This window comes from Sinohyriopsis cumingii, chromosome 2 (assembly GCF_028554795.1).
Source record: "Sinohyriopsis cumingii isolate HCF-2022 chromosome 2, ASM2855479v2, whole genome shotgun sequence".
NCBI lineage: Eukaryota > Metazoa > Mollusca > Bivalvia > Unionida > Unionidae > Sinohyriopsis > Sinohyriopsis cumingii.
In genome coordinates, this window is record NC_142962.1 from 110,898,929 (window position 1) to 110,923,422 (window position 24,494).

General features: G+C 39.2%; 1 protein-coding gene across 2 annotated transcripts in view; it reads right to left on the reverse strand.

Annotated features, from left to right (window-relative positions):
- Nucleotides 1-22,394, reverse strand: part of LOC149805609 (low-density lipoprotein receptor-related protein 2-like) — a 59,634-nt gene extending 37,240 nt beyond the window's left edge. For both annotated transcript variants that reach the window (XM_089950243.1, XM_089950242.1), the window contains exon 1: nucleotides 22,263-22,394. In XM_089950243.1, the coding sequence (XP_089806369.1) occupies nucleotides 22,263-22,329 (67 nt within the window). In that variant the 5' untranslated portion in view covers nucleotides 22,330-22,394. The remainder of the gene's footprint in view (nucleotides 1-22,262) is intronic.
- Between the last annotated feature and the right edge of the window lie 2,100 nt (nucleotides 22,395-24,494).

A 24,494-nucleotide genomic window follows, 5' to 3' on the forward strand; every position in this document is an offset into this window, starting at 1 on the left:
AGGATATAAGTTAATGGGCCGAGAAAATCATTAAGAGACTTTTTTAGTTCTGGCGCGTTGTATCCTGGGACCTTTAAATCGGGTAAATCGGCTTCTGTGATATTAAACTCGGTTAGGAATTTTTGTTTATTATCATCGCTGTTAGCAGATATTGTCTCAACGATTCGTTTATTAATATATTCCATGTCTGATATAAGTTGATTTAACACCTCAACGTGTTTTCGTTCTTTTGTTTCCCGTAGCTGTTCTAGTTGTAATTGGTAATACTGATTAATCTCGGCAAACATATCAGTGATATTCCTTATACTAATTGCGAATGTGGTGCGCAATCCAGGAGTTTCCCCATGCTGAAAATACCATTGCATGTTATTCCTGTCTTGAAATGCAAATATACTGGGTAATAACGCGTTTTTCATAACAGACAATTTATTTCGATAACTGGGATTAATCTCATGATACGATTGCTTGCCCGCGGAGCTTTCATGAGGTGGATTCTTAGGCCATCCTAGTATGGTTCTTATTGAACTGTTATAGATATCAACCATATACCCCGGTGTGCTTATTTCAATCGTCGACGATAACGTCGGTTCATGAACCGTAATAGCGATTTTTGATTCTTTTCCTGTGATCGATTTTATCCTGGGCTGAAATTCTCCATTGATTTGTTCTATTTGGTATGACCCAGTTGGTATTGTAACCTCCTTCCAGTCTGGGGTTCCATCGGGTTTATTTGTCCATGCAAAAACCAGCGAGTTATTAGGTTGTTGTCCGTTAAATGCGTCCGCTCGGATATTAGGCCAACTGTGATATATTCGCAATTTTGCCAGCGCTATTTCCTTCACTGGAACCGGTGATGGAAAGTTCACACTGAATTCGGGTTTCGTTGATGTCACTGATATCATACTTGTTTGTACCGGAGTGGTGTTCTCCGCGATCCGCTGAAGTAATTGAAACCCTTCGGGGTTCAGCGACATTATTATTATTCGTTGTTTTTAGTGTCTAATTTCAACAACCAGAGCCCATTGAAGTGGTTCCGGCTTCCAGTTGAAAATCCTCGATTTTTGACATCGCGGAGCTGTACAACTGGACCATCGTGGAGAATTCAACATCGGATATGAACAAATTATCAATCGACAACGAGATCAACCCGGATAATTTCGAGTACGCGTCGGATACTATTTGATGTTTTACTGTATACTCGTCGAGTTTTTTCTGGAAACACGATGATATCTTCCTAGTGATTGCGTTGGCGACTCCAGCAATTGTTGTCATCGCGGAGATAGCGATTGGAACAGCGATCGGGGCTATCGTGGTCACCGTGGATAAAATAACACCGGTACCGGCTACTATACCCGACACCGAGTACACGACCGCGTCGATGGCGGTTATTTTTCGGCGGTATTTTTTTATTTTTGCGCGGTATTGTTCGGAAAGCGTTTTCAAATTCGCGGAGAACTCTTTTGCGGTATCGAATCGATATTGATGTGACGTCGGTGATACCTCTGATTCAATTTCCTTGGTGGTCATTTTTATTTTAAAAGAGCTAGTGTTTTTAATTACTTAGATCCGCTACAAATTCCACATACCATGTGATGTTTGCCCCGGCTAGATTTCCATCAACGGCATAAATTGTAAACGGTTCAGTTGCGCCCCTGTTTATAATTGTTGATATTGTATTGTTAAACCCGGATGAACTCGACGATAATATATTAAACTGCATCATTGAAACCAGTGTCAATCGATAAATGCCCTTAACAGTTGCGGTAATATTTACTGTATTTTGTGTAGGAGTCCAAGCGAATGATCCATGCCGAATCGTGTATACTGTGTTGATGGTGTTCTCATGAGGGATTTTTATTTTTTCGAATTGTTCTACTACTCTCGGTAGTCCGTCTTTAATCGCGTTAACATCAGTTGTAACTATTCCTATTTCCCGCCAACTCGCGTCTATATTATTCTTGTTCGCTGCAACATTAGTTTTGATTGTTTCTATTTCCCGTGTATTCTCGGTCATACTTTTTTTGTTCGCTGCAACATCAAGTTTGATTGTTCCTATTTCATATGTATGCACGTCTATACCTTTTTTGTTCGCTGCAACATCAGTTTTGATTATTCCTATTCCCCGCCAATACGCGTCTATATTTTTTTTGTTCGCTTCAATATCAGTTTTGATTGTTTCTATTTCCTGTGTATGCGCGTCTACACCCTTTTTGTTCGCTTCAATATCAGTTTTGATTGTTCTTATTTCCTGTGTATGCGAGTCTACATTATTTATGATCGTTGTAACATCAGTTTTAATTGTTTCTATTTTCCGTCTATGCGAGTCTACATTATTTATGATCGTTGCAACATTAGCGCCGATTATTTATATTTCCCGCTCATGTACTACTACACCACTTCTGTTCTCTGCAACATCAAGTTTGATTGTTCCTATTTCCTGTCCATACGCAGTGATATCATTTATAGTTGTTGTAATCTCATCCAGCTTGGCATTTTTCTTACCAAAAAATTTATCAAAGTTGTCATCGATCCTGTTAACATTTTTTCGTAACGTGTAAAATTGGCCCGACAGCGTTGCAAAATCCAAAATAGTATTCCTTATTGTTGCAAGATTCGGTTCGGTTACCGTCGGGGTCCCGAAAAATCTAGCGGTAGTGAGTTGTATATCGGTGACAGATTTTTTCACCTCGGTGGCAGATTTTTTCACCTGCGCGTCAAGTTAGGTCACCGATCTATCCAACCTTATAAAACCGTCCTTAACTAATGTTATCGTCGATAGATGTTCACCCGGTTTGAGTCGTCCGTCGCTGGTATACAACGCGATAGTGTCTTCGGCGGCATCACGCTGTCGTATTAAAACGTCATCCAGCGACACATTACTGGATTTCAATTTACCCTGGCGGTCTTGAAATACGACTATTTCACCTGGGTCAATACTGGTTAAATTCAACGTATCAGCGATTTCATCCTCGATTAGTTTTTTTATGTCATCGGTGGCGAGCGTTTCCGTGAAACCGGTCGTCCCCAAATATCAATCATCGTTATTGTAAAAAAAAACGGCGTTTCTAATTAACCCGCCGGGCCTCTACGACCCCACTAGTGTATTCGTTTACAACCACATGAGGTGGTTTCCGCGATGATGAAATCGCCGCGAGTACGTTCAATACCTCACGGCCACATATCGGTGGGTCACTTAATTGCTGCGTTGGCAGCGTGGAATAAAAAACCGGGGCTGAACACGCCCGGATATACCGCATGAACTCGTTCGGCGGGGCTAACCCGTATGAATCAAAATAGACGATCTCACGCGGATCAATCGCGTATGCAACCCAATGAGTTCCCGCTCCGGAGGATTTATCGAGGTTAATTATGCCGGTTTCAATATTCCTTGGTGCCGCCGGTAATTGATCCCTCATAAAAACACCTCTGAAGTTTTTTATCGCTAACGAGTCGGCGGCGTCTATTAAATCAAAATTAGACATGGGAGTCATTGACTCCTGAGTCAATAAACGGTTCCCGGTAGTCTTAGACCCTTTCCCGAGTACCATGAATACGGGGTTCCCGGTAGTCTTAGACCCTTTCCGGCTACGGGTCGTTTTTTTTTGTAGCCTTTCCCGGTTGCCTTCTTCAATGCCATCCCCGCTGCGGTACCAACAGCCCCCAACGCCGCCGCCTTAGCCACTGCTGGTGCGGCCGCGGCAATCAACGCTGGAATCGCAGCTAACAGCGGAAATATCCCACCGGTCTTTTCCATGTTTTTAATCGCTGCGGCCGAAAAATCTATTTGAATACCCTTTTTATTCTTCATCGCATCATTGAAATGTTTTATTTGACGCGCCGTCAACGATATCTTATGATTACCACCCGCCATCTGCGACGGCTTCAGCGTTATTGTAGTCCCGCATTGTTTAGCCGACTTTGATCGTAATTTCTTGACTTGACCATCAGTCAACTCTACACTGACGACACTATACGACATTTATTGTAAACGCGTTTGTGCTTTCAATTACATGTTTTCCACTGGCGCATCAACGATTCTCATTCGTCCACCAACACCTTCCAACAGCATTGATTTATCGCTGAGAATGACAGCAACCGCTCTATAATTGGCACCACCCGGTGCTATACGAGCTCTAAAGTGTATATCAACGACGGATTGCCTCGTTAAATCAAGATGTTCCAGCGAAAAATAATAAATCGGATACAGCTTTTTAAAATCAAGTTGTGATATTTGCAAACCAGTGTCGACGTTTTGATCACGACCCATATATGACAGCAATCGATGATACACACGTGCGATATGGTTGTCGCCGTAATTAAGCTGTACATCCTCGGATGGTTCCTGTTGTCCGTTTATTCTCAGCGAAACATCCCTGACTCCTAATTGATCAAATATCATATGGCTGTGTTCTTGACTGCCCAATCGTTCCCTATTCTGTAGCGCTATGAATATATGACGCGGGGCTGAAACACCCTGTTTTGATGCCAGGTGCCATGTAAACGTATCGGCGACGTTATCCTCTTTAGCATCAGTTGTTACCGCTAGCCAACTCAACAACGATTTCCCTCCCTGTTCCATAAATGCTAACAATCGTGCTTCCGTGGTAACTGATGAAGTCAGCACCGGCATCCACAATGCCATTTTAGTTAAAACGACTTTACCGGCAGCGACGCCAGCAGCACGCCATATTGCATTGTTATCATCACCCCTTCGCGTTAGCGCGATTGTATGCTTAGCCCCATAGATAACCTTCCTGACATTTCTGCAGAATCCAAATATGTGATGGAGTGGAATCGCGCATGAAAACTGTCGGCGTGGTTTTTGCAACATTTCTACTCGTGTTGCAAATCCCATATTGTAATTACCGTTAAGACTTTTTATAATATTGAAATTAGCGGCTGGTCTTGCTCTGCGGTCTGGGTTATTTGCTTCAGCCTGTGGGTCAACTGCGATATCTCTTTCCACCAGCACGTTAACGTACTGAAGATGATCAGCGTTATTAGTGATATCCTTTGCGAACATCATAGATGGGCCCGCCGATCTTGTATAATCATCCGAGTATCTCGCTAACCCAATTATCGTCGTTGCAACATCAACCTCGCGTTCTATTGATTCAATTTCTCGCCCGTCAATAAGATATCTGGCGCTCTCAAATAACGCCATGATACCGTTGTTAACGAAGCCAACTCGAACACGATCGTCATCTGCGTATGGTGCATTATCGGCAGCATTTGTCACGAGTTCTCCCTCAATTTCGATAAACGCTTCACACGGCAGAAAGTATTTACTGGTATCTTGGACTTGAAGTTCAATTCGCGATCGTAGGTCAGGTTGCGCTGCATAATAAGAATAATATTGATAATCGCGGATAGAATCATCCCTGCGCACTGGGGCAGCCATATCAAACGCGGGATCAGCGGTTCGCGCAAACGTTTTATTATTATTCATGTTGATGTTTTCAATTGAAATCCATCAACGTCGTTTTCGTCGTAGACTACTTCCCGCTATCGCGTTCATGAGCGCGTTGGTTGCCGCATCGGCGGATGGCGAAGTCGCCATTGGCGGAGTCGTCGCCAACGACTGAGTCGTCGCCAACGACTCTAGTTTTTCTTCCACGGCGTCATTTATTACTTTACTGACATTTGCAGGCATCACTGTCGTTGATGGCATCACCGGTGGTTTCTGTTTTTTTCTCCTCACCAACGACATTAGTTTGTCCCGCGCGGCTGAAAGCGCCTTTCCGGCAACATCTCCAATAGCGCTGATTCCCTTATCACGAATAACATCAATAGCCTTCATTCCTAATTGTTTGGCTAACGGCGCTACTTTTGGAGCCATTCTTGTAAATAACCCCGCAATGGTATTACCGAGACCATCTCCATAGTACGCGCGGTAAACAGGCAATCGCGAGTTTACCACGTAGACGAGTACTGGTTTATCATGGTTGTAATGTATGATCATCTTACTATTATGTTAATGTTTTCCAATTAGTAATTGTGATCACCAGTGATTGATCAATCGCTGTGATGACCGTGGTCATCAAAACCATCCACGAGTTCGTTTATGAGCATTCGATATATATTAATACCCATTACACCGCCGGCAAATAGCCGCCTGCAAATATCAGCGGCTTCATTAATAATTTCTCTGGAATTATTTCCGGCTCGTTTCCCTCCGATAAGTACTTCTAACCGTGATATATCACTGAGAACATTACCAGGACAAGTAACACTAGCGTTTCCAACTAAGCCGCTGCCTAAATATCCATTTCCAGTTGTTTCTTTAGTTGTGTCCCATTTACCAAGAAATCCAGTTGACTTTTCTTTATCCACTCTACTCAATACCATCTTTTTAAAATCCTCGAAATCATTGCGAATATTTTTTGTGATTTTAAATTTGCCGCGTTTTGCCAGGTATACTTTTTTCATCCAATTCTTGTCATTTTTTATGTACTCTTTATACATTTTGTTTACAGCGTTTTCTCTTAGATCAGGTGAAAAATTCAGCGAGGTGAATCTAGCTAATTCAGTGACATCTAAACTTTTAATTTTATTGTATACATCGTGTGTAAATATACTTTGTGGTGAATACATTTTTTCTGTAGTAACGTCTTCTTCCTCTTCTTTAGTATCACCTTGTCGTCGTAGTTCTTCTAGTACTCGTTCTTTTTGTCGTTGTTGCTGTCCAGTAGTTGTTATATCCACGGGAAGTGTTTCCAGAGACTTTTTTGTTTGTTCGGTCTCTGCTGCTATCTTTTCAAGTACAGGAAGAAGAGGCACTTCTCGTCGCTCGCCCTCCTTAGGAATATCTCCATATATTGCTCGTTCTGTTGCCGCTGTAACATCCTTAGTCGCTTTAGTTACCGGGGCAAATAACTGTTCACTTCCAACAGCAAAATCAGTTTGCATTTGTTGCCGCGTTTGAAGTTTCTCTCTCACTCTGTCTCGTAACGGTATAAACTTTTTAAGCGCTGCTAGCCGCTCTCTGGCTAGCCGAGTAGTAAGTGATTCACCTACCATTATTGTAAATTGATCCGCAATTTCAAATAAAATTTTCTAATTTTCCGCCGAGTCTTTCCATGGTGGCAGAAATATATCGAAGCGAAAGTTGTGTCATTGTGTGTATATGGATAGGTAATTAAAAACGTTATAGTACGACTTCATCGAAAAACAAATAAACCATTACTTTTTCACATCACATGTATATAATGTTACATTGGTATGCCGACTTCGTCACGCGACGTGGGCACAGGTAACTTCAAGCTGAGGCTCCCCACAGGGGTTTCGTCTATAATCCTCCTAATGTTTTTAATCTTACTAGAGATCTCGCGGCGTTTTTCATAAAGCTGCCCGAGTTTTTTTCGTATTGTTTCAACGGCAGTGAATAACCCAATGAATACGCTTACATCATTGCCATACAGGTTCTCATTAATTGTATGTTGTAATCGTTTTATAAAAGAACACTCGCGGGCTAGCGTAAAACGCCCCCGCTTCGATTGCTCGTTTATAACCTCATAATCGGATAATATTTCCTCGCTGTTAAGCCTATCAGATAATACAATTCCTTGATTTTTTAATTTTGAAATCTCAGTTAATATATTATTGATGTCTTGGGGATCCATATTCTTATAAACATCTTATTTCTAATATCAAAAATTTTAATAAAATTATTGGGGGTCATTTTTGACCCCCGTTTTTTGTATGGACAGTACAATGCCGTAAATCTCCACTCGATGTTGCAGAAGTGTTTGTGGCAGATTACAGGCATACATATACTTAATTATGGACAGTACAATGCCGTAAATCTCCACTCGATGTTGCAGAAGTGTTTGTGGCAGATTACAGGCATACATATACTTAATTATGGACAGTACAAACAATGACGGGGGCGTGGTTTGCACTCAACCGAACCAAAACGCAACCCATAAAAATCAATCATGGTTGCGTAGTTGGAAAAAAACAACCGCGCACACTATGAATGATAGTGTGGGCTGCGTTTTGGTTCGTTTTGAACTTCAACGAAGGGGGCTTTATCCCCTCCCCCCCAATTATATAGAAAAAAAAAACATCTAACCGTTTCCCGCCAGGCAATTGCCCGCTGCGAGGCGCGAACCCGTAAATTGTTGACTCGAGTTTCATAGTCAAACATGTTTGCATCGGACTACGGACGCACCTAACAAATAACGAGTTTTTAAAAAATATAAGCACGTAGTGCGTTCCAGGTGAACGCGCATAGGTAACTCATTTACATTGAAACAGACGACTATTTGCAATCACGTGACAGCATAACTCTATCATGGCGACTTCGTCATACCCTCACGAGTTATCCCCCTTCAGATATGAAAATCGAATTCTATGTCCGTTTTTACTTGAGAAAGCTGTTTGATATACTCGTTCTGCAACAAATCGTACTGAGGCGCTACAAATGTCAAAATATTTTCCTGCCTCATTCATTGACTGAAATATTTTTTCCTCGTGCGTTGATGTATCAAATGATTTGACGCCCCTTGCTGCTTTTGAGTACTTACCAGTCTGGCCTTTTTTAATATTTTCACTCTGAGAGATAGCTTGCAGATTACACAGTCTGTTATTTTGATAATTAGAATCAATGTGATCAATAACGAGACTATCTTTGATCAATTCGTGGAAACATTCATAGATGATTCTGTGACAGAGATATTTTTTCCCTCCAGCAGTAAACATTAAATACCCGTGATTGTTTTTCCATCCAACCGGTTTTTTTAGTCTGCGGTTTCTAACAATGCCGTCGCAAGATGCCTCGTAATTGACGAGCAGGGGATGCGGCTGAAATTCTTGGTCCATTTATATAATAATACTACTTGTCTAATTTATTATTTGGTTTAATTATAAATCTTTCAACATAGTCTGGGGGGTTTTGATGACGGAGTCAGCGGTGGGGTCAATGACGGCGTTTTTAATTCGTTTGTCATAATAGCGTTTTAGTTCCCTGTATCGCTTTCCGCCACAATTAATACACAACTGCGATTTTCCTCTTACACCAACGCGGCAAACCAAGCACGGGAGGGGGCCAAGAGAACCATTACGAACGCTTTGTAAATGATACCCGCAAAATTCACCTCTACATGATTTATTGCACGGGGTTATCGACCCAATCATCAACCATTTGCATTTATTCATTATACTATATTCTTTTATTTAAATACTTGTTTTAATTATATGGATGAGGAGTTCGAGAGATTAGCAGTAATTAAGCCCTGGAAAAATATTAAATTCAATCTCGATAGAGTCCTCAAGGACACACCAAAAGCGTTAATAAACGATAGAACCCTGCTGAATAAAATACGCGATTGTATCGATGAATTCAAGCGTGATGGTGCATCTCATAGTTGGTCAACATTTCGAATTGATGGCGTTGTTGATGCTACCATGAACGACAACCGCGCAGCAACGATAATATCACAACTTGACGGTAAAAAGTATTTCTTCAGAGTAAAATTCATTGTCCGGGTGGAATCAGGTGATTGGATCATACGTGATAAATTTGAACCAGTTCTCAGCGACAAGAAAACAGTCATTGTCAGCCGCGACTCCAAGCCGGGGTTGTTAACCGGAATTGACAAACCATACTATGAACGAGCGTATCCTGAAACAGCAGTTGTTTATGGAATATACCAGTTAAATAAGAAACCTGATATCCGAAAACTGAAACCAATGAAACAGTCAACGGGGATAAATTGTGTAGCAGAACGAATAATAGAGCATTTTACAAATGCATGTCGAGGAAACAAATTGACTGATTTACGACGTAGCAAAATCAACCAGTGGGAACTAACCCTAAAAGAGCGTGGAGCAACCATCAGCGACATAGCGAGATTAGAAACGTCGTTGAGATTTCCAATAACCGTTACAACGATAACCGGTGAAGTATTATACGAATCGAAGTATAAATCAAATGGGGCCCCAATCAAAATTATTGATCATAACGAACACGCATGGACGCCCGCGATCACAATATTTCCACGGGATAGAACAGTAAAGTATATACCCGAAGAATTCTCCAAGGGTGGTTTTCTCGCGGAGAGGAAACTATTTGATGCTATTGCCTACTTGTGTAAAAACGACCCTGTATCAGTGTGGTTACTTCGCAGCGCTGAAAACGATGCGGATACCTTTGATCAGTTTGTAAGACCAAACGGTGAATTATATCGCACTGAAGCATTTCACAACAAGATGAAAAAAACCGCCATAGAATTTGAGGAGCATGATGAACAACTGCTAACAAATTGTTTTACGATTCCATCGGTTGCGGCTCATGTTGCAGCAAAGAAAAATGCGTGGAGCCCAACGCGCAGGGAATTTTTACCGGATGTACAATCCAGTTGCTTGGAATACTATCACGGTGGACTATGGAACACTGAATACAACCGCGACGCTATGATTTCCGTTGATATGGTTGCCTGTTATCCAGCGAGTTTTCTCGGGTATGGATCCGCCGCTGAGTATTTCAAACGATTTGGACACCCCAGACATGAAATGACTCGTGTTGCTATGAATGGACCACTGCCTGATTTTGATTTAACCGGATTCGCTCGCATAGTATCATTTGAATTCGCAGCAGGACTTCATCGCTGTTGCTATATTTGGATCGGTAGGCACATGTCTGAAAAGAAGTGGTTGCCAATAGCGCTGCTACGGTATATGATTGATTGTAAAATGCTAATTTCGTTGATTGTCAGTGACGCGATTATATCATACCGAGCGCAGACTGAAGTCTGGTTACCAGAACCGGAGCGTCTAGATAGCATAATTGACGAATCCAGAAAACACATCGATGCCGACGAGGAATATATCATCGAATGGTCCAGGAGGATATTTAACCAACGAAACCGCGAGGCAAAAGATCTCGGTAGAAGAATAATCGGTAAGTTCACACAAGGTGGAAAAAACTGCGACTACAAACGATATTGCTCACGGCTGATTATAGATGACGCAGAATATGATTTCGTAATCAAGGACGCAGTGGCGAAAAATAGATACGTGAACTGCGAAACAGCTTTCTTGTCCAATGGAACAAGGTTGGGTACAGTTGTTACTTACAGCGATGGAGACAGCCCGGCATACCCGTATTTGAGGGCGTCTATGCTGGGTTATGCTTGCATAAATTTATTCTCGATGATGAATAAATTTCCCGACACCGCGGTTAGAGTAGCCGTTGATTCGTTTTATGTTGACGTAAAGTACAAGGAAAACGTAGCCGGGTTTACTAGTCCGGACGAGAGTTGGGGTACATGGAGAATTAAAAATGAAATACGACGCGATTATTCACCATCAGCAGATGTCACCGTTGAGAACAATTACTTACGCGGTGATAAATTGTCAGAGTGGTCCAATGCACCACCGTGTTCTGATCCAATTTGTAGACATAAAACAGTTTATTTAAGCGGCTGTGGCGGGTCAGGAAAGACGACTCGGGCAATTGAATTATTTCGAACGCGGGCAAATATAATCGTGCTTACACCGACCCATAGACTAGCGCGAGAGATAAAACAACGAAATGTTGACGCCGTTACTTATCACAGCTTTTTTCGATACAGCGGCGGTGAGTGGACTCCTGATCGAATGGGCGAAAAATTTATTCCTGAGGTTATCATCTGGGATGAGATATGTACTGTTTCGTTAGATGTTTTACAAATGTTTCTTGAGTGGTTGCTGCACGCGAATGCAGCGGTGATCATGTGTGGCGACCATGGCCAACCACCACCATTTGTCGGCGAGGGTCCACATGATTGGTTAAAGGGTTTTGTGGACTATTATGAAGAAACCGATACTGATTACCGGGCACTTGATGAACAACTGCGCGAGGTTAAAAAATTAATTAGATTACAGCCGGATAGAATTCAGTGTGAAATAGTCCGCGAGGTGATTCCGGAAACGCCGTTAAATGAATTCTGGGAAACATGGAGACCAAACGATTTAATTGTAGCGAGTAGAAAGATAGTCAGAGACACACTTCAGCGGAAGTTGTTTACGTTGCATAAGGAAAAGTTTCCAACGCTATGCTATAGACCCACAGACACACGGCGGCAGAACATTGAAGTTGAAATCCCGGCCCCGACAGCGTCAGGGACAAAAAAACAAATTCTCGTGCTGAATGATATCGTGCTCGTTGATATCAGCGTCGTCGAGGACGCGCTACGTGCTGATAAATCCCCGTGGACGCTAGGATACGCAACGACAATACATTCCTCGCAGGGACTGACTATCACGGATACAATTGTTTGGATGGTTGATAATCGCATCGAATGGTCAAATCTAGTCTATCTTGCGGTGTCCCGAGTACGGAGAATAAATCAGCTTCGAAGAATTGTTGTTGACGGAGTCAGTGACGAAGCCAGTGACGGAGTCACCATCGATGCAAGCGTCATTGATAGAAAACTCTCGGGTTACCGCCAACAGGATAAAAAAAAAAACAGCGGCGTTTGATATTGATGCCGAATTAATAATTGCGTTACGACAACAACAGAATAATCACTGCGCGAGTTGTAATTGTGTAATGCGTTGGCGTTATTTGGATAAAGACGCTCGCCAATTTACCGTGGACAGGATCGATAACAGTCTCGGTCATGTCAAAAACAATGTGAGATTGACCTGTCTTGAGTGCAATAGACGCAACGGCGCTAGTTAAGACCACGCGGGGGCAATTGAGTATCGTCAGGTATCACTTGTAGTTGCTCGCGTGTAAACCCCCGCTGTGGGGCAGTTGAATCCAGTCTATAGATCGGTGGTCTATCAGTTGACCGTGTTATCGTTGATATGTTATGTGTGGTAACACTCCAAATAGGATCAGTAGCTCTTTTTTTACCGCCTTCAAGCTCTCCTGGTTCATACAGATATCTCACGGTGACATCGCCGATAATCGGCCTGGAAACGCTATCTATTTTTGATCTTCCGGGTATATACTTTTTTTTAATCGCGTCGCTGGGCTTCATGTTGATTGCTCGGGTAATCTCGTTATTTAACGCTGCAATTACGCCTGGCAACCTTTTGACCCATTCACGAGATCGTTTTTCTTGGATAAATTCCTTCGCGTATTGATATCCAAATAACCGTTCAGCAAGAGTCCGATTGAATCGTTCAACAATTGCCTGATCACGATGTAGCGCAGTATGACCTCGTCGTATCGCGACGCTATGATGTTTCAGCGTTGATAAAACAGCGCCGCGAAATTCACTACCAGGATCAACTTGTAATAAATTTGGCCAGCGCAGAGGACCTCTTCGATAAATCCGCTCAAACGCATCGGCTACTTCAGTTGCTGACTTTGTTTTTAACGGCTCCGCTTGTTTGTATCGACTCGCAACATCAACTACGGTTAGCGCGTATTTGTAACCGTTGTCATGCGGCAGAAATAGTATATCAGCCTGATGAACTTCATTGGGTACGCTGACATCAAAGCGCGAAAAGTTGATTTGTTTAGGCGGTGGTAGATAAATTTGCCATATAGCCTGTCTGGATAACCAATTAGCCGCAACGGCCCTCGTTACTTTTGCAGCGTTTGCAAGCTTACCAATTGCGGCCTTCCCCTTCCAGTATCCTCTCGGAGAATAATAGATGGATTCCATGTTGTTATTATAAACGCTAGCGTTTTCAATTACCAGCGCGAGAAGCTCCGCTTCCAATCATTAATTTACCTTTCATAGCCGATTTTACCAACCATGAGGCCAATTTTTCTTTGAAGGATTTATCAGGAATAGCATTTAACGCGTGAATTAATTTTACGTCCGCGATATGACGCTGTTGCAGATCGCTACTTTTGTAAGCAACATCATGAGCATGACACGCCTTATCGATAGCGTTTATTGGATACTCACCGGGTTTGGGCTGATTTTGATCATCGAGTCTGATATCTAATCGTGTTCCGGGGCCACAGTAGCTATATCCTGGGAGGTGCTTTTCTCCTGGATACTTTGCCCACGGTGTTCCGGGGAGTTTTGATAACTTGGCTGCAATATCACCTCCTCGCTTTTTTTTAAAACATCTCCGGGTCTAATAGAAATAAATCTAAATTTCTTTATACCGCATTGTACACACTTACCAGTAAGCGCCGATCTGTTATTTCTTGTTGTAACGGTTGTCATATCATTTGTGCCAGTACGCACTCTACACTTCACACAATATAGATCCATAATTTATGTATAGAGACATGAATATAATTGACTTTTCAGCGACTAAAACAAGAGAACCAGTTAAGCATGTTGCAGCGTTACCAAACTCGATCCGGATGATTATCATCGGACCATCTGGATCCGGCAAGACGCAATTGTTACTCAATTTAATAATGAGATGGATGAAGTGGGATAAGTTGTATTTGGTTGCTCCTAGCGTGGATGATCAACGATGCTACGAGGTGTTGAAAGATTTCAACGAGAATGCATCAGCGATCGCTAAAAAAAATGTCATCGAGTTTATTACAGATATCAATGATGCACCAGGTATCGATGATATTGATGGCGACGTTAACAATCTAGTTGTGTACGATGATGTTATGTTAGACAATCACAAAAACTCAGCTAGGATATTTTCCAGAGGCAGGCATAAAAACACCGACGTGATATATGTCACTCAGCGATACACTCAGATTCCAAAAGTAATCAGAGACAACTGTAATATTCTTGCTGTATTCAACGGCGTTGATACACACACGCTACGAAATATTTGGCAGACATGGTGTGGCGGTGACATGGACTTTAATGTTTTTCGAAACTTTTTTAGTCATGCTCAGTCGACCCCACATGGATTCGTAACGATAAATTTACATGATCCTCGGACACGATATCGTATCGGACTTGACCAAATATTCGGTTAAATTGTAAATAACCACTTAGCAGCAGAGGGGGCGATGACATCGACGCGGTCGTCGCGTTTGCTTACCGGACGCTGACGACGCTGGGGATCAGCGCGCAGAAGGTATTAATTAAACCAAATGACGTTTGGACGATCCCCCCGACGACGACGTCGTTTTTTTTTTTTACCAGGCGCTGACGACACCGGATCCGCTGAGTGCAGAAAGTATTAATTAAGCCAAATGACGATTGGACAAAATGTCGGATTCGCCCCCTCTGCTGCTCACAGAGAAAACAACGTAAAAGAACAGCGTGTAAATAGTCAACATTAGCAACAGACTGACGATTAAGTTACTAATGCAGATTAAGTGATTTCTATAACTCAGAAATCAATTAAATATTGTGTTCACTACTTTCAAGAAAGCTACTCTCAAGTTCATGTACTAACTAAAGAGTCTTCTTCCCTTATTTTTAAATATAATTCCATTTTCTTACCTCTAAGTATGCATCCATACAAATACGTGTTATTTCTTAACCGCATTTCTTTCTTTAGATTTTTATGAAGGCAAGTTACATATCTATATATATACTTCTAAACAAAATTTAAATACTTTGGAATGCGAGTCGTTGATGACATTATAAACTTTGCTATGGAATGGTTAACGAATTTGGGATAGGTATCAGTTCAATCGATTCGATATTAAGTAGAACGATGACTGACTCGATATCCAAAAGCAATTACACTACCGTCTTTGCTATGTAATGGTTAACGAATTTGGGATTGGTAGCAGTTCAATCGATTCCAGATCGAGTACGACGATCAATGACTCGATATACAAAAGCAATTACATTCCCATCTGAAGAAACAATATAAATCTTCGGTTGGTAAAATCAATAATGAAATTGCTCAACAACATATGGCTGAATCAGCAATTACATGTTCAGCAATATAATGTGAATTCGAAAAGAGGACCTTTTGTAAAACAAATATTAGTTGCAACCAATGATGTATCGATAATGGCACAATTCAATGAAACATGCAGTTCATGTATAACATAGGAACGCAGGTATTTGGGGATGGAAGCAGAAGATATTGTCAGAATGTTCGTACCGGACTACGTATCCCTTATTAAACAAATTGGGAGAAAAAGAATATAGGTCGATAACATCAATTTTGATGATATTACTCGAGTTGTCATCGACACACCATTTTTCAACGGAGAGCAATATTCGTGAGACTGAATGGAAATCGAAGCAATCGCCGACAACTTTGGAATTGTCACGATGATTCTTGTCAGATTCAGTGAATGCGATGCATACACATATAATCAATTTTGGCTACACATGATATATAAGCCATAAATATATTTGGCACAGGGCATATATATAATTGGTACACGTCATATAAATATTTGGCACAGGCCATATCAATATTTGTTATAGGCCATACATATATTTGGTAAGGATATATAGATATTTGGTACAGGCCATATAGTTACGTGGTATAGGATATACGTGTAATTGGTACAGGCGATATAAATATTTGGTATAGGCTATATATATATATTTGATACAGGCCATACATATATACGTGTTATAGTCCATACATATATGTGATACATGCGATATATATATAGACCATACAAATATGTTGTACAGGCCATATATGCATTTGGTATAGGCCGTGTAGTTATTTGGTACAAACCATATAAATAGTTGGTACAGACCATATATACATTTGATATAAGCCATATATATATATATATATATATATATATATATATATATATATATATATATATATATATATATTTGGTAGTGTCTATATATAGAATGTGTATAGATCACATATAATATTTATTTAGTTATTTATTTATTTATTTATTTATTTATTTATTTATTTGGTAGAGGCCATATACATGTTAGGTACAGATCATATATGTATCTGGTACAGGCCATATATATATATTTGTCTCATTCATTTGTATTACGTCATTAAGTTGTATGCCTCATCAAGATGCATTGCCTCATCAGGATGTAGTGCCTCATCAGGCTGTATTGCATCATTATGTTGTATTGCCACATTAAATCATATTGCCTCATTAAGTGATATTGCCTCATTAAGTTGTATTGCCTCGTCATGCTGCATTGCTTCGTCAAATTGTATTGCCTCATTAATTTGTATTACCTCATTAATTTGTATGAATCATTATGTTGTATTGCCTCATCAGGATATATTGCTTCATTATGTTGTATTGCCTCATCATGATATATTGCCTCATTCGGTTGTATTGTCTGATTTAGTTGTATTGCCTCATTAAGTTGTATTCCCTCATCAGGATGTATTGATTTATCAAGATGTATTGACTCCTTAAGCTGTATTCCTCATCAAGTTGTATTGCCTCATCATGATGTATTGCTTCATTAAGTGGTATTGCCTCATCAGGATGTATTGCCGCATCAAGTTGTATTGCCTCATCAAGTTGTATGCCTCATTAAGTTTAATTGCCTCATCATGATGTATTGCCTCATCAGGCTGTATTGCCTTATTAAGTTGTATGCCTCATTAAGTTGTATTGCCTCATCATGATATATTGCCTCATTCAGTTGTATTGTCTCATTCAGTTGTATTGCCTCATTCAGTTGCATTGCCTCATCATGATATATTGATTTATCAGGATGTATTGCCTCATTAAGTTGTATGCCTCATCAAGTTGGATTGCCTCATCATGGTGTATGGTCTCATTATGTTGTATTGCCTCATCAGGATGTACTGCCTCATCAAGTTGTATTGCCTCATCAAGTTGTATTCCTCATTAAGTTGTATTGCCTCATCATGATGTATTGCCTCATCAGGCTGTAATGCTTCATTAAGTTGTATGCCTCATTAAGTTGTATTGCCTCATCATGATATATTCCCTCATTATGTTGTATTGTCTCATTGAGTTGCATTGCCTCATCAGGATGTATTGATTTATCAAGTTGTATTGCCTCATCAAGTTGAATGCCTCATTATGCTGTATGCCTCATGAAGTTGTATTGCCTGATCTGGATGTATTGCCTCAACAAGTTGTATTTCTTCATCAAGTTGTATTGCCTCATTAAGTTGTATTGCCTCATCAAGATGTATTGGCTCATTACGTTGTATTACCTCACCAGGTTCCTTGACTATACATAGAATAGTATCTGTATAGGATGCAGAAAGCATGTAGCCAACGTGGAGAAAAATGTAAAATCTAAGTATGTGCCAAGAAAATGTGAAGTATATAGTAATACATGTGTAAAGTTTTGTGATATTAATATAAATGTCTATAATCACAGATTTGTTTAGCTGACTTATTTTTACCGTTAAGCATTAAATTAAATCTCAGGAAAGCATGCATATATGATATATTAATATACAAGTAAGACACAGCTACATTTCTCTTAAAAATGGATCCTATGACCAAACTACATGATTACAGGCAAAAAATATGTGCACAATATGCAAACAATATATATGGCAATGAACTAAATACGAACGTATAACATAAGCCAACTAAATGTGATGTTATAATACATGTCATGATTTGAGGAGTAATAAAATGCACACGGAATTCAACCAAACAATGATATCAATAACGAGCAGTAAAACCAACCGTAGTCATTAAAATGGAATATTTGGGTCATCGTGGTCCATTTTTGACAAGAGTGTGGTGCTAATAATAAATGTAGTTAAATCATGCATCGAAATTTAAACTTTCTTCTAGTCCAACACCATAGTTGAAATGGAGTCCAACATATTAGTTTAACGATGTGTATGTGTAAGTATTTACCTGTGGATGTGTGTATCTATGTATGTGTATATATGTATGTGTGTATGTATATATATATATATATATATATATATATATATATATATATATATATATATATATATATATATATATATATATATATATATATATATATATATATATACATATTTGTGTATATGTATATGTGTGCAAGTGTGTGATTGTATACTTGTACGTGTACGGGAACTAAACATCTATGCAAACAATCATTTAGTTTGATGAATCTAGCACTGATTATTTATGCGAAATATCCTTAAATTTTAGAATAAAACCAAGTGGTGAAAAGATCAAATAAGAGCATGTCCTTATTATATTCTGATAACACTAGTCAAGATTCATCTACTCTGCCACGTAAATGTTTTCATGTATGCCAATGCAGTTTGAAGCAATCGTTAACAGGTAATTGACCATCATCTAGCTGTATTGATACTGCTACCGAGTGAACTATATCCACACTGTTTCGAACCTCAAAACCTGTTGTCTATGAATTAGAACAAAGACTGGCTGAGATGAATTGTCTCTGTATACATGTATGCATGGAATCAATAACGTCCACAATTCTAGCTAAGTAATGCATCACTTCATTACTTCGTGGAGATTGGCTAACACTCTACAATAGCTGGCTGACTATATATTATTCCTCAGAGATCCCAATCAAAAGTTAACGTGCACACTCGTTAACATATTAATTGATCAACTGATTTAAGTGTTTAACAAACAGTAGAAAAGAGATAAAGAAAGTGTTCAGTTGATTAACTTCTTACATGTCCGAATTCTAAAGTTAAACTCGCATCTCAGTTGAAACAAAAGGTATAAGTATAAAACAAATTAGAGTGACATCATGCCCATCCCCACACATTCTCAAATTCCTATTTTTTTTTAATTTTCACAAGAAGTAATAAGTTTCAAATTGTCATGCGTCGGGCAAGCGTAAGTACCTTACATAATATTCAGGACACTTTCGTAAGCTTCCACTTAAATCGTGTACACAGCTATTATTAGCGCAGATGATAAATCTTTTAGGACTATACCGATCTTAAAATAGTTTATGAAAAGTAGATGTAAACAAATTAATTACCAATTAAGACTGAATATAATCGCTTAGGAAAATAATATTGTAAGCATATTCCTACCACGATTATACTAATATTGCCTCTACTGTAAGTACAGGTGTTGCTACTGTTGTTCGATGTTTATATTCCTAGACAGAATGAAACAGAACATGCAACTCAATGTTGCTGCTATATTTCAATTGAATTTAGCTCGAATCTACTAGACAATATGAGACATTAATAAATAACGTATTAATGCTGCAATGACAACTTGAGTTACTGAACTAACCGTTAATTAAAGTCTTCAATGCAGCATTGTTATGAACATCTGAATAAAGTATGCAATACAACTTCAGTATGACAAATACTGCCTGTGTAAAAGCTGCAATACAACTTCAGTATGAAATGTTCTGCATTGCTAAAGTGAGCAATACAACTTCAGTATGAAACACACTGCCAGTGTAAAATGGTATGAAACACACTGCCTATATAAAGTCTGCAATAAAACTTCGTGAACAAATAATCTGCCTTGGTAAAGTCTGCAATACAAATTTAGTATGAAATGCGCTGCCAGAGTAAAGTCGTATGAAATACACTGCCTGTGTAAATTCTGAAATACAAATTCTGTATGAAACACACTGCCTGTGTGAAGTCGGCAATACAACTTCAGTATGAAATGATCTGCATGTGTACGATGGTGTGAAATACACTGCCTATGCAAAATCTGCAATACAACAGTATGAAACACACTGCCTGTGCAAAATCTGCAATACAACAGTATGAAACACACTGCCTCTGTAAAGTCGTGTAATACAACCTTAGCATGAAATGCACTGCCTTTGCAAAGTCTGCAATACACCCTTAGTATGAAAGTGTAATGATACACTGCCTAAGTAAAGTGGTATGAAACACTGTTTGAGTAAAGTGGCATGAACCACTGCCTGTGTGAAGAGATATGAAACACTATCATCGTAAAATGATAAAATAAATAATGCCCGAGCAAAATGGTAGGAAAGACTTCCTTAGTAAAGTGTAAGAAACACTGCCTGAGCAAGATGGTATGAAATACTGCCTGAGTAAAATGGCATGCAACACTGCCTGGGTAAAGTTGTATAAAACACTGCCTGAGTAAAATGGTATGAAAAACTGGCTGCATAAAGTGATATGAGACACTGCCTGAGTAAAGTGATATGAAACACTGCCTTAGTAATGTGGTATGAAACATTGCCTGGATAAAATATTATGAAACACTGCTTTATTAAAGTGGTATGAAACAGTGTATGGGAAAATTATATGAAATACTGCCTGAGTAAAGTGATATGAAACACTGCCTTGGTAATGTTGTATGAAACACTGACTGAGTAAACTGATATGAAACACTGCATGAGTAAAGTGCTAAGAAATATTGCTTGAGTAAAGTGGTATGAAGCACTGACAAAATAAACATTTTTGGTTTCAGTACGACTATAATGTCCCGTTTGCGAAATAGTTTCGCCCTTAACTATTCTCTTATATATCATGATTAGTATGTAATATATATATTTCCTTTATAGTCTATGTTTTTTTACATTACTTATAATTGCTCCTTCGTCCCCTTGTTCATTGTTTCATTCATTTTACTCTCTAGTTACTCTTTCACTTTCCAACATTCCGCTTACATGTTTATTCATTCATTTCATAATTTATTCCATTTACTGATACGATTAGCTGGCAAAAAATCGAAACTAAATAAATTAGATCGTTAATTGGCAACCTAAAAAAAGAAAAAGAAATACTCGTCAGAAAAATAGTAAGGCACATAGCTGTAATTAAGCCGATACAATTATAGTGGATGGATTCCGGAATATCATTTCATTTTCTATTAAGCGAAACATACCACTATACAAAATATTTATTCATTTCGAATGACCGACATTACAAAAAGTGTACGAATCTACGTATGAAAAGGTAAGTCAACAATCAAAATGTATATATTAATAAAGAAATGAAAAGTAAGTCAGCAATCCAACTGTATATATCAATAAAGAATGAAAAGGTAAGTCAGCAATCAAAATGCATATAATAATAAATAATGAAAATGTAAGTCATCAATCAAAATGTATATATTAATAAAGAATGAAAAGGTAAGCCAGCAATCAAAATGTATATATTAATAAAGAATGAAAAGGTAAGTCAGTAATCAAAATTTATCTCTATATAAAGAATGAAAGGTAAGTCAGTAATCGAAATGTATAGACCCAGACCGCCATATTTACTTATATTAATTATGATCCTGTTAATAAACCCATATAAGTGGAACTTCGTTTTGCATAAGGTTAAGTCAAAAGTACATTGCTACATTACATTTTTTACAATAAATTACATTACATTAGAATACAATACACAAAAATTAAAATTGAAAGAACAAAACTAACAAACAATGCAAATGAAAAATAGATAACAATGTACGTAATACCCCTACACATGTTATAAGATTTAATTAAAGTCAAAAAGGTATTGTGGAGCGAAATCTCTATATTTCCTTAGGTATATCGGTAAATAACACTCACCCAAAACTTGTCCATCCACTAACAAACAATGGAAAACACAAAGCAAAAATATACGTCTTATCTCCATGGTGGGTTCAGCTATGTAAAATTACAAGTAGGTTGACCAGTAAAATATGTGTCGTTCTCCTGCACTTATACGTCAGCTGTGTATACTGTGAACATTAAGATAGGATGCAATATGCAGTCTTAGGGTGCAATCTATATTTTTCATGAACAGTATACATATAGTGCAAAACTCCAGCTAAAACAAATGTGGGTTAGAAATTCTACACAGATCATTCGCATCGTAAACATAGCACTTTTACTGGGATGCACTCTTGCATCCGCTCGGCATGACCTTTCTTGATTTGTTGTTTCTTTCAACGTTAAACAGTGTAACCGTAACGATCCTCATTAGAGATTTGTCTAGCAATTTGCATCCATATTAGAATTCATAATGACTACAAAACCGTTCGTCCCGTTAAAAATTTTATGAAAAAACGTCACTTTGAGCAGCAGAGGGGCTGTACAGACCGAAACTTTTTGCACAATAAACCCCTCCAGGAAACTATTCCTCGATAGAGGGCTTATTTCGACGAAATAAACCCTTCTATTCAGAATACAGGACAAAAAAAAATGTCCCCCGAAAACTCGAAGAGTTTCCAGGGACAAACTCGTTGAGTTTGCACTGACAACTTGGGTTACTTCAATAAATCTGAAACAGTTTCCGTGGCGGGGTCGTTATTGAAAAATCCATGGGTCGGGTCCATCCCCTCTGCTGCTCTGGGAAATGAGTTTCCAAGGAAAAACATTTTTATGTTAGCGGAATTAAATCATTGACAAATAAATAATGGCAAATATTGGAGAAGCACATACGACTAGATTAGCTCGAGAACGTCTCGAAGCAATTCAGAAATTTCTTCCTGTCCGTGATAGTGTCAGACAAAAATTACAACTAAGACAGCAAGCACGGGAAGGCTTTGCAGAGACTACGGAGGAATTATTTAAACCCGTGACCAAAGCTACTGAAAAATCCGCAGCTGTTACCAAAGAGGCTTTAATAGAGCAAAGGAAAATTTTACAGGATATTTCAGCTGGACTTAAACCCCCGCCTCCACCCGATGAAGTTGTTGTGTCAGTACCTGCTGGTAAGCGAGTAACAGGGAGAATTACTGACCCCGCCAAAAGATTTACGCCGGATTATATTGAACTTCTTAAAAATGTACCAGAAGAGAAATTACCTGAGACAATACTGTTAGGATTGATTAGAAGAGATGTGTCTTTAAACCCAGAACACGGTTCTATGACAGATGATAATTTTATCAAATATTCGTATCGTATACGTGAAAATAAAAAACAAATCAGCAGGGACGATACAAAATACGATAGACTTGTAGATGCTATACGTAAACTTGAAATTCCACCATCGCAACCTCAAGAAGAAAAATCACCGTTGCAACACACAGAACGACAACAATATCCTTCACGGCGAAGAGCAATAGATCCTGACCTAACTCCGTTAAGTGAATACGAGGCTGCATCTGAAGGAAGTCCGCGGGGCCAAAAATTCAAACAAACTAGGTCGCCGATAATTAGCTTAACAACATCTTCTGAAAGTTTGCCTCAAGACATTTTATCCCCAAGAATTGTACCATCAACAGGGGAGGGTTTAGGATCCGGTTTTATTGCCTGCCCTAATAATATCATCGATGATGTATCACGGTTGGAAGTTCTCATCGGAGGAAGACGTGCCGGAAACAATTCTCCGGAAATTATAAATGAAGCCGCAGATATCTGTCAGAGACTATTTCAGCGTGGCATCATGGATATCAGCATCTACCGGGGGCTCATTGATGAACTCGCAGACGGTTACCACAGCGACTAATAATTAAATTTGCTAGCAAATTCAGTTAGATAAACAATAATTAAATAAAATGATACTACACGATTCTTTTCGCAGACCAAGAAGTGTCAGAGTAGTAAACTCACGATTACCAGTATACGAGGTTGTTTACGGAGATGGAGTCGGTGATGTTGTTAGGGATTTAGTCACAAGAATCGCTCCGAAAGCTGGACCGTTAGCAAAACAATTCGCGATGAAAGCCGCTGATGTTGTCAAGGATAAAGCCATTGGCACTGTTGGTAGTCTTGCCGGGAAAGCATTTCAATCAATCAAGGATCGACTAGCACAGCTGATACGAAAAAAAAACCCAGTCGAGAGGTTGGTGCCAGTAAAACTACCATCCACTGAAG